At 37.7% G+C, this 12,214-nt stretch overlaps 1 protein-coding gene across 1 annotated transcript in view; it reads left to right on the forward strand.

The window, feature by feature from the left end:
- Positions 1 to 12,214, forward strand: part of GRPR (gastrin releasing peptide receptor) — a 28,659-nt gene continuing 16,445 nt past the window's right edge. Inside the window, exon 1 of the mRNA XM_016118738.2 lies at positions 1 to 805. Coding sequence (XP_015974224.1) covers positions 399 to 805 — 407 coding nt within the window. The 5' untranslated portion in view covers positions 1 to 398. The remainder of the gene's footprint in view (positions 806 to 12,214) is intronic.

Genomic DNA, 12,214 nt, shown 5'->3' on the forward strand with positions numbered 1-12,214 from the left:
CAGGTTCTAAGTATCAGGAAAGACAGGAAATGCTGTGTGAAAATAGCAGACCAAAAGTTCTTAGTTAACTGCAGCAGGGGAGACTCAGACTGGAAAGGGGGTAGAAAGAGTTGATTCAGAGTGGGTTTAATTCTAAGTCCTTTTTTGACTGAGTTTGTTGTTAATTTACTGAATTTAGAGGGGTACTACATTGGCCTTGTGAAGACCAGAGCAGCACCAGCATTTAAATTGTGGCAGAAGATTTTGAATGCCACAGTAGATATGTACTCAGAGTATTTTTGTTAAAGAAGATAAAGAAGCCAGCAGAGATTTTATCCTCGTCTTCACCCAACTGCAAAAGCAAAAGTTAAGAAACAGCGTCTAAGGGCACCTCTTAGGTGGGAAAGAATCTATAGAGGATGGCTCTAAATGACTGCTTGCCTTTGAACTTGGACCAGTTCGTTCACTGCAACATCTCCAATCACAGTATGGATCTCCCCATGAACGAGGACCTCTTCTACCCGGGGATCCTCTATGTCATCCCTGCGATTTATGGGGTCATCATTCTGATAGGCCTCGTTGGCAACATCACTCTGATCAAGATCTTCTGTACTGTGAAGTCCATGCGAAATGTGCCGAACCTCTTCATTTCCAGTCTGGCTTTGGGAGACCTGCTCCTCCTGGTAACGTGTGCGCCCGTGGATGCCAGCCGGTACCTGGCCGACAGATGGCTGTTTGGCAGAATGGGCTGCAAACTGATCCCCTTTATACAGCTTACCTCGGTCGGGGTGTCTGTCTTCACGCTCACGGCTCTCTCGGCAGACAGGTAAGTACCAGAGGAAAGTTACATGCTCTCTGAGGTGGTGGACACTTTGGTTAATGAGGTTAATGAGCTACCTACCACAGTGGGACAGACAGAGTTGTTTGTACAAAGAGAAGTTTTAGTCAAACTCAGATTCCCTTCCAGGCATGTTATTGTTCTGAGGATTACTTCTTGAGTTTGACGTATTGGTTTAAGAAAAAATAGTGAATGGATGTCAGGGAAAAAGGGGGACAAGTGAGAAAAAAATCTGAGAAAAATATAAGATGGAGGTGCATTTTCTGGAGGCACATAGGTTTAAAGCGTGGCTTTTTCCTACCCTCTCCCTCCTTGCAAAATTAGTTGACCAGTAAGAAAAAAAAATCACAACTAAGAGTTTAAACCCCACGCAGATATTTCTTAAAGGCAATTCAAAATCTTCAGAGAAGAGGAAAGGCCCGCTGCATTTCTTCTTCAAAGTACCTTTTCAGAAATAACCGAGAGCAGAAAATAAGTGGCATTTCCTAAAAATTTATTTTTCTCAGTTTAACTTTTCTCACAGCTGATTTTGTATTTGGCTCTCTGTAACTGAACAGTTTGCGTGCTGGTTCTTCTAAGTATCTCTTAAGTGAAATCATGCATTATTGGATTTTTTTTTTCTTGAGAAAGCTCCATTCAAGCTTGGTTTCCAATTGTAATATCTATGTTGGTGTACTTCCCATATACAGTGCCTTTAGGGTCTTGGGGGAGAGGGGAGGGAATCAGTACAATGTTTTATTCTGGGAAATAAACATTATTTGTCAATAGCATTTCGTGTGTGAAGCTATTGCTTAAAAATTCATATTTATTCATTCTTAAAAATTCATAGCCATTCTTTGAATATTTATCAAACGTCTATCTCTTCGAAAACCTGCTTGAATTAATTAGTCAGGAAATATCTTCAGGTTGTTCACACAAGTTGCTGAATGTATCTTACGTACGTACTTCTGAGACCTAGAAACCAGACACAGTAATGAATAGACTTCAGACGCATTGTGGACCAGATGGTCAAATTAAGAAAAACTGGTACAATGAGCTAGAGACTATAAATTTTTATTTTAAAATCAACTGTATGTTACTGTGTTAAAGATACGTAAGGATTTGGAAGTGTATCAGGAAAGGCATAGAAGCAGCTCTTGAAAGTTTATATTCTGAAGAAAGCGTCCCACATTTTAATACATGTGGTGCTGGATTCTCATTTTGTGAAGGAACAAACAGTTCCCAGGTGATCTGGCTTTGTCGAGTAATGGACAAATAAAGATAGTGTTATCAGTATTTGTCGACATGTGTTTATACTTAGCTGCCTGAAGTACACTGCTCAGCACACATGACATTTTCAAAGATTGAAAACCAACAGCCCAGAAATGAGGTTTGTACATCACACCAGCCTGACGGGATTTCTCCATTCTCACTACTCGTCTCCAGCCTACTGTGACCCTGAATATTTGCCCACCAGGTATTAATGACCACAGGCAGTTTCGCGTGTTTATTCAGGGCAGGGACACTTTGGATCTGGCGGAAGGTCTGGGCTCTTTACCAATGGCTGAGGGCACGTCAAGATAAGGGGAATTTTCTCGATGGGAAGATGAGATTTTGTTCTCTGAGTTGGTGAGTGCAGAAGTACAGATGCAGTTTACTGTCTTCTTAGTGGAGCTGAGGCGGAGTTTGGAGGGGTCGCCTAGAGGAGAGTGAGGGCATGGGAGGTGAAGGTGCGCTGGCTGCGTGGAACTCTTCTCCGGAGTTTCAGAGCAGACCAAATTCACCATCAGCAGAAAGGCACTTTCAAAAGCCGGTCGCAGCTCGCTTTGGCAGCTCCCTTGTGTTCTCAGTGAGTTTATGAGTCACTGCTCGTCTTTCCAAAATTCAGAAGTTACTATAAGCTTCCATATAACTAACTTCCTGTGTTTTGCTGAGGCGTAAAAAGGCTGACGGATCACCTGAATCACAGGTAGTGCATCTAACCAATTTCAACAGGAATAAGGGTTGAGCTGCTTAAAAAATGTAAGACTGCTTAACCTATTTATCTCATTTTTAAAAGCTGTTGATGCCTTATAACCTCATAAAGTTGGCAGGGCAAATAAATATATATATATATATATCCACACATACACAATATCTACACATATTTTTAACAAGATATAATCTATATACAGTACACTGAACAAGTATACAGTTCAATATATTTTTACACGTCTACATGACAACATAACCACCACCCAGATGGACATACAGAACAGTTCTAGCACCCCAGGAGTGTCTTTTATACCCCTTTCCAGTTAATACCCACCCCCACAGAGAGGCAATCACTAGTTTGAGTTCAATTACCATATATTATTTTTGCCGGTTCTGTAATCGTATATAAATGACATCATACTTCTTAGGCTTATCATTGTGTTTGTGATAGTCATCCATCTTGGTGTATGCAGCAATGGTTTGTTCTTTTGAAATGTTGTATAGTATTTCATTGTATGAATATGCCTCAAGTTATTTATCCATTCTAAAACTAAAGGACATCGAGTTGTTTCCAATTTGGGGTTGATAATAACCTGCTCTGGATATTCCCATCTGTGCCTTTTGGGGTACATAAGTGTTTATTTCTCTTTACCTTGGAGTGGAACTGCTGGATCATAGGGAGTATATATTTAGTAAATATAGTCAGAGTTTTCCAAAGTGGTCAGCTATAGTTGATAGATTGGTAAAAAGATGAACCAGAAGACCTTCCAAGCTGTATGGTCATCAAAATCGTTGGGGAGCTTTAAAAAAGATACAGATTCTTAGTCCCCATTTTAACGCCACCGAATCAGGGTTTCTGAGGTATGAACAGGTAGAACAATAGTCCATCCATCCCTGCCTCTTGCAGGTTGACCATCAGTGCCAGTGCTCATCCCAAACCCACTTTTCCAGTCCTCCCCTTCTCCAGGTGAACTTGAGTCTTTGTTAATATGAAAAGAATAACATATTTCTAGAAAAGTTTATACTGCTGCCATTGTTGTATCACAGGGAGGCTTCGAGACAGTCCCAGAAACCTGAATTCTGGCTTTCACACAGCCAACCAATTGCAGATTTGCATTCAAGTCCCTTCATATTGGCCCCCTTCTTCCCTCTCCTATACTTTCTTCCCTTTTCATACACACAGATGTCCTCATACATGGTGGTTACGCTGGCGAGTTCCTGGCTCTGCTTCCTTGTTATTCTGTGTCCTGCCCACTCTCCAGAATCCCTTCTCCTTTCCTAAGTAGAAGACTTGACTCTCCAACCCATATGATATATGGCATGGAATGGCCGTCAATAACCTTGCATTTTATGCTTTTTCCTGCCATTGCTACCTACAAGAGGAGTCATACCAAGTTACTTAACTCTTAATAATAGAGTTGAACAACATTTCAAAAGTCCCTCCAAGTTTTATAATCTTATGTTTTTTTTTTTTTGTTTTGATTTGTTTTTTTATCTAACATTTTGCCTATAATTTGGAATCTGGCTCAAGCCTCCTCCTTAGAGCCCTATGTTGAACAATTTTAGCCCAAATTTCCTAATCATCTTCTAAACATGAGGCTTATTATCTGAGACATGGATTACCTTGTGACATTTTTCATCTTGCCATTTTGAAGTATTTCACTTATTTGTCTTTTTTTAGTCTCTCATATATTCATTGTTTTAACTCTCAAGTAGATTATTAAGAATGTTAAGGGCAGAGATTTCTTATATATTCTTATATCTTCCACAATGCCTCACGTGGTTCCTTGTACCACATCAGGCATTGTGGGTGATCAATAAATACTGATTAATTAAAATTATGGTTAATCGATGCATATTTTTTTCTCATTCTTATTATTCCCCCCCCCTTTTTGGGAATTCATCTGAAAGCATACTCTTAAAAATGTATCATGCAGTCACTTGCTTCTTATCTGTTCCTCTCTATTAAGCTTTTTATTTGGGTAAATGAGAGAAAGCTATTCTTTGTGAGTCTGTAAATGGACTCAGGGGATAAATAAATGGGTGGATAGATGGAAAGACAAGTGTATAGATGAGAAGATGGATGGATGGATGGATGGATGGATGGATGGATGGATGGATGAGTGAATGGGCAGATAGATGGACAAATGATTGGTTGGATGGATATATGTTTTACATAATGGTCTTTCCTACTAGATGCTCATCTCTGTACTAGGTGCTTCAGTATCATGTAAATGGAATTTAAGACCTGAATTGGACCCTCATTAGGAAAAGGGTAAGGAGAGTTTGTGCTTTCTTTTCTAGTAAGTATAAAATTTAAAGCTGGATTTAATGTTGTCAGCATAAAAGGCCAAGTTATATTGTGCCTGCTTCTGTATTATGCAGTTTTATTTCTACTAGAGTGGAGCTGACAGAAGGAATCCTAAGGACAGATTAATACAGCAGTTCTACTGTAACGTGGTCCTTCGATTCCATGGAAAAGACTGTTTAGAAGTTTCCCCCTCCCTTATGATTTGGAAAGTGTTATATTCATGCAAACTCCTTTAAGTACAGACTCTTTGAATTCGTTGCCAGGAATTTATGAGATTATAGTTTTCAGCCTTTCCTGACATCTGGAGCTGCATGGTCTAACATGGTAGCCACTAACCACATGTGGTTATTTAAATTTAAATTTAATTTAAATAAAATTAAAAATTCAGTTCTCTAGTCACACCAGCCACATGTCATGTGCTCAGTAGGCACATGTGGCTCTACTGGACTGTGCAGATACAGAACATTCCAATCATTGCAGAAAGTTCTATTGGACAATGCAGAAGAAAGTTTGTTCTGTATCCTGGGGTCCAATTCTCTTTCTCAAGATCCATGTTAGCAGCTCTCGCTCATTGAGGGTATCAGGAATTCTTCAGATAGGCAAATATCAAATGCCTCTCAGCTGCATGGACTCTTCCTGTCTGTAAAATATCATCTATTGGAAGATACCCAAAAATAAAGAGAGGAAACAGGCAGCCCAATACAATCACCAGATACAGGCTTGGGAAATTTAGACATCCCATTGCTGAGGTTTTGAGACCTGAAGAATATATGTGGAGTTCACTTTCTGGGTCTGCATTAGGAACTTCTGTCTGATCCTTCCATTCTCTTTTGCCAGGCCCTCTTCCATCTGCCAGTCTATCTGTCTGTCTTCCTATCCTAAGACTCGTGAGCACAAACACTGCTTTAGCTAAACTCTACTCATTGTCTCCCACATGTGTCACCTGACTTCTCGCCTCACTGACTTCATTTTCCTTTCCCTGATGGCTGGGCTCCATTCCCTTCATCTATCCCAATCCCAGCAATCCTTCAAGGCACACTTCAATTACCTTCTCCTCCATGAAGCATTCCTTGATTTTTCGCTTTCACTGATTTTTCCCCCCCTTCCCAAGGTGTTTCTGCCTCTTCCTTAAATACTTAATCTGTCCTAAATTGTATTACTGGGTCTTTTTATAGATGTGTTTTCTACTTCCTTAATTATATAGGAAGCTCATGGGGTCTGTCTTCAGTGACATGCAGGCCCACCTTATGCCTAGTAAAAGCATAATAAACACAGCTTGGTTGATGTTTGAGCTATGACAAAATGATAAAGTCCAACGGCTACATGTAGAAGTCATTTTAAAGTTCAAACCCTCGTAAATAAGCAATTCTCAGAACATCGGCTGGGTATCTGAGAATTCAACTCAATTGTGACCCTCTCTGCCCTGAGATAGCATCAGATTCCACAGGTTGAGTTCTCAGTCCCTGCGAAACCCCACCCCCAATCCTGACTTCAGATGCCATTCTCAAGTACATCTGACCAACTGGCTACAAATCAAAGGTTCTCATACCCGGTCTCCTTGGGATCAATTTAATTTCTTGTCCCTCTGTTGGAGGAGTGTACATGAGCCACCAGTTCATCATTTCTCTATAGTGTGATTTTTCTGAAGCACGTCTGCCTCTCAGAAAGGAAATTCAACTCACGTCTCCCCACGGCAATGGACCTGTCACAGTTGCTGGGGGACTCTGGGAGTACTCAGAGGGCAGGTGCAGTGGACGCGGGGTTTCCCAGAAAGGCTCTTTTAACTGGAGCTTTTTCAATTGTGCCGCAGAGAGGAGGGCAGCAAAGAACTTTGACCTCATCTTGCACATTATCTTTTAAAGCGGTAGACTTTTATATGATTAATTAAGTACCATTTCTGGCAACTTAATATGCATGGAAGAAAAAAAACACACCAACTTGATTATGAAACATAGAACATAGCCTGAAAGGGCTCACTGGTCAATAACATCCTTTGAAAATAGACTAAATTTGCATTTTTGCACTTGTAAGTCCTCCTGGTATGTGCAGTTTGCATAAATTCTCTCTTAATTAAAACACATGCTTTGCAGAATAAAAAAAAATTCTCCATTCCTCTTTTTCTTCCTCCCAGTAATAGAACAGGGTTTTGTTTTGCTTTACAGTCATCTCTGAAATTCTGCTGATTAGTATCTGATATTTGCTGCTATTTAAAATTATTTAATTTTCTTCGGAAACTCTGAGACTATTGGTTCATTTTATACACTAAAGGTCACCTTCCGTAGGAGGTCTTCATTCACCGCTCGATCTAAAGGAATGACCAACACTATTCTGTCATCCACTTTCTTTTTCTGGGTTGACTGAGGTGTAATTTACATTCGGTACATTTTTAGGTGTACATTTCTATGAATTTTGGCAAACTTATATAGTCATAAAATTACCACCACCACAGTCAAGATACAGAACATTGTCATTATCCCCCAAATTCTCTTACGTCCTTCCTCTACCCCCAGCTCCTGGTAATCATTGATCTTTTCCACATGAATATTACATGAATGGCATTATACAGTATGTGGTTATTTGAGCTTGGCTTCTTTTAACTCGTGTTGTTGCATGTATCAGTAGTTCATTCTTTTCTATTGCTAAGTAGTATTCCACTGCATGACTATACCACAGTTTGTTTATCTATTCTTCAGTTAATGGGCATTATGGTTGTTTTCAGTTTGGGGTAATTGTGAATAAAGCTGTCATAAACATTCACATACAATTTTCTTATGAATGTATGTTTTTATTTCTCTTGGGTAAATATCATCCAGTATTACTTTCTTGAGAAGTATTTTGTTTACTTGTTTATTATCTGTTTTCCACCACTAAAATGGGAGGCTATCTTATTCATTCATCATGTTCTCTGGCACTAGAACAGTCCCTAACCTTCAGTAGGTGCTTGATAAGTGTTGAGTTCATGAATAGATAGATACATGAAGGAAGCAATAAAGGAATGAATTTCGGTAGTACCTACTGAGTGACCCTGGAATACTGAATTATGGTTATTTCCTTTGATGATTAGCAGAGTACCTGCAGTAGAATAGTGGTTCCAACCCTAAATGACGAGACCTCATTCAGGTTTCATGGGGACTGTTTAGAGGGTGCTTTTAAGATGAAACAAATAAGATTATGAATACAAAGTTAAGTAGACAAGTGAATGTTTTAAAATATTTAGAAATCATATATTAGATTTAGAAAACACAATAAGTTACAAATTAAATAATTCGATAAATGCCACAAACATCACACAATTCAGAAAAATAACTGCCTTACACACATCTATTATGCATGTTTTTTTAACCGTTTTGGTTTTATCCTCATTCATTTCCTCTTAAAATGATGATAGTTTGGTGATATCCTTTTCTATAGAGAAACTAAAAAGATAAATCAGTCTTCTAGCACGGTTGATTAAAATTGGTTTATTATTAATGAGTGATTAGAGGGAGGTAGATGAGGTAAAAGGGGTCAAATATGTGGTGACAGAAAGAAATCTAACTATGGGAGGTGAACACGCAGTGTAAATATATATATGCCTTGCTGTTAAAATGTACAGCTGAAACTTACTGGATTTTGTTAACTAATGTCACCATTAATTAATTAATTAATTAATTTTTAAAAATAAAAAAAGACAGATTAGAAACGTTTCTTTCAGTTTTATAATTCATTATTGGTAATGCCATATAAATGTTTAGGATTCTTATCAAATATTTAGGATTAGTCGAGAAAGCCACTATCAAGTTTCCTTTATACATGGGCTATAAAATTTCACAGCATTTCAAGTTTTCTTATGACTTGAGTCATCTTATTCATTTAATTGATGACATCCATTAACTTATTGGCCATGGATGTCTTCACATTTTGACTTTTAAGTTATTTTCATCAGTGTCGGTATTCGTGGGTATGAATAACATGAGTGACTTTATACAAATGTATTTGCTATTTGTAATTTGGCTAGTTTTCTGTCCTATAAACACAGACGCTATGATAAACTTGCTTTTGCTAATATATTTGGATTTAAATCTATCATCTTATTGTTTTTTTTTTTTTGGTCTCACTTGTTTCATAATCTTTTTTCCCTCCTTTCTTGCCTTCTTTTAAATTAATTAAATGTTTTTAGTATTTTATCCCCCCACCTTCATAAGTTTGTTAATTATACAAGCTCGTTCTTGTATATATGATTTCTAAATATTATACAAGTATTCTTTTGGGGCTGCCCTAGACTTTACGACATATATCCTTGACATTTTAGAATTTACTACAAATTAGAACTTTCTTACTTCCCAGACAATGCAAGGATAATAGGATACTTTAACCTCATTTTCTTGTGTTTTTTTTAATTCCGTATTTTAATTGTTAATATTTTAAAACCTACGAAACATTATGTTTATTGTTTTTACATACTTTACATTTACCCACATATTTTCCTTTAGGTTTAGATTTATTCCTGTATTTAACTTCTCTGTTGCTCCCCATTTCTTTCTGTATCTCTGTGGCTTCATCTGAGATCATTTTCCTTCTGCCCAAAGAATGCCCTTCAGTATTTCATTTGCTGTACATCCGATGGCGATATATTTTCTGATTTTGTTTTAAAATGTCTTTCTTTTATGTAATTTGAGGAGGATGTTTTCACCGAGCATAGATTTCTAGGCTGACGTTCTATCTTTCTCATTTTGAAGTTGCCATTTATTGTCTTCTGGCTTCCTCTGTGAAGTCAGATTCCAGTTTTATTGTCGCTCCTTTAAAATTATGCATTTTTTCCTCTTTAACTGATTTTAAGATTTTTCTCTTTATCTTTAGTTTTCAGCAGCATCACTATGATGCACTTAGGTGTAGTTTTCTTTGCATTTTTCCTGCTTGAGATTCATAGCTTTTCTTGAACCTTTGGCTTAAAGATTTTAGCCAGTTTGGGGAAGTTCTCAAACATTACAACTTGAAATATGCTTCTGTCCCATTCTCTTTTTCCTCTCCCTCTTTATCCTGCCTACATATAAATAGAATAACTCCAGGTTAACTTTTAAGCTTTTCATGTCCGCCCCCCCCCCCATGGTTGTTTTGGTTTATACTGAGGCAGGAAATTTCATAGGAGGGTCTGGCCTCTGTTGCTGAGAACTATTTAAGCACAATTTCATTTTACCATTCATTACGTCCCATAAAGTTTTCTCCCTTTTCTGTATTTTCCATTTCTTTCTTATAGTGTACTTCGATCTGGACATTATCATCTCGCTAATCCTCTCTTCAGCTATGTCTACTCTGCTTCTAAACATTCCATTTCATTCTTAATTTTAATTATGATACACTGCAATTCTAGAATTTCCATTTGGTTTTATTCCATCACCTAGTTTCTTGAATTAGCCACAATATATTGTAAAATCCTTCTCTGGTAACTCTAACATGTGGAACCTCTATGAGTCTCTTTCTATTATATGTTTCTTCTCTTATTTTTTTTGGTCAGTTTGTTTTGTCTCCTGGTATATGAGGCAATTTTTGTTTGACTATCTGGTTTTGTATATAAATAATTATAAATAATTTGAGGCTCTGGATGAGATTATGTTTCAGAAACGATTAGCTTTTGCTTCTTGCAGTCAGTTAGGAGGTGGCCATACATCTGACCCAATCAGGGATATAGCAGATCGGAGTCTGGGCTTGGGTCTTTCTGAGAATGGGTCTATTTTTGGCTCACCCCTACTACTAGGACATACCCCTTTAGGCATCTCAACTGAAATCTGGGGTCATTTACCTGGGCTCCTCTCCTTGGTGAACCCTGACCTCCATTTATTGTCCCTCTTTATCCCCCAAATGCTAGAAGCTCTGCTCAGCTCTTGGATTCTCTGCTGCTGCTTGAAATTTGGAAAATATCTTAAAGGCAAAGTGATGATGAATAACAGATTTGCCTCTTTGCATTTCCCTTCTCTCCAGGATTTTGGCCTGTCACGTCCTTACTGCCTTGATATTTTTCTGATGTTTTCAAAGACATTTTCTAGCTTTTTACTTCAGGAGAGTTGGTCAGCAACAAGCTAATTAGCCATTATGAGAAGTGAAAAATCCTATACCACTTCTTACTGACCTGATCTGCTGCCTTTGAAGCTGTCTATATACTAGCTCTTCTAAAGAGGAGCTCAGAACTACCAAGTCACACCTGTGGGATCAGCATTTAGAGCCTCGAATTATCTCAGCAATTCAGATTCAGAGAAGTGAGTTCTGGCTAACCTCAAAGTGAGTAAGTCAGGAATTTAAGCTGAGGCCTGCAGCAGTGGACACTGCCAAGTATTATAGGTACATCAAAGCCTCTGGGATCTTTCAACTAGGCCAGGACTCTTAGCCCCAATGAGCAGGAGTTAGAGCCTACATTTAGTTATGCAGTGATTGATAACAGCTGAAATTTCATGGGAAGGAAAGCGCCAAAATGTTCCTAAGGTACCTTTCTTTAAACTTCACTTCTTTATTTACTTTTTCTTTTGTTGTATTGTACTCAGACCAATTGAGCAGTAGTGATAAATAAAGGTTACATGGGAAAGAAACGGGGGGAAAATGAGAAATGCAGCACTTAAAAAATTTTTCCAGTGTGAGAATTTACTGTGACAATATGTCCATGTGATTCATTTATTTCTTTATGCTGTCTACATATAAACAGAATAACTACAGGTCAACTTTAAGCTTTTCAAGGTTTCTTTTTCCCCTTTAGTGGTAGTTGTTTTATTGTCAGGCAATTTCATACCAGGCTTTAGGCCTCTGCTATGAGAAATATTTTAAGCACAATTTAAACAATATTTAAAATTATATAAAAACAAAATTACAGTTGTTTCTCTATGAGAATACATGGGAGATGCTTATTTCTTTTTACGTAAATGGTGATCAAAACAGATTTTTAAGAATTTCATTAGTTTCTTTTTCCCTTTCCCATTACATAATTGAAAATATCACAGAAGAGCCGGAAAATCAGAATTTGACATCTTTTCTTTCCTAGATTGTCAACAGAGGTGAAATTAAAGATTCAAATGGATGGCTCAAGGAATACATGTGCTACAGGATAAAGATTAGTGTGTTAAATATTTAGTTTTAAGCATTCTTTACTTGTTCCTTAAAAAGATCTG

This window comes from Rousettus aegyptiacus, unplaced genomic scaffold (genome assembly GCF_014176215.1).
Source record: "Rousettus aegyptiacus isolate mRouAeg1 unplaced genomic scaffold, mRouAeg1.p scaffold_m13_p_9, whole genome shotgun sequence".
Lineage (NCBI taxonomy): Eukaryota > Metazoa > Chordata > Mammalia > Chiroptera > Pteropodidae > Rousettus > Rousettus aegyptiacus.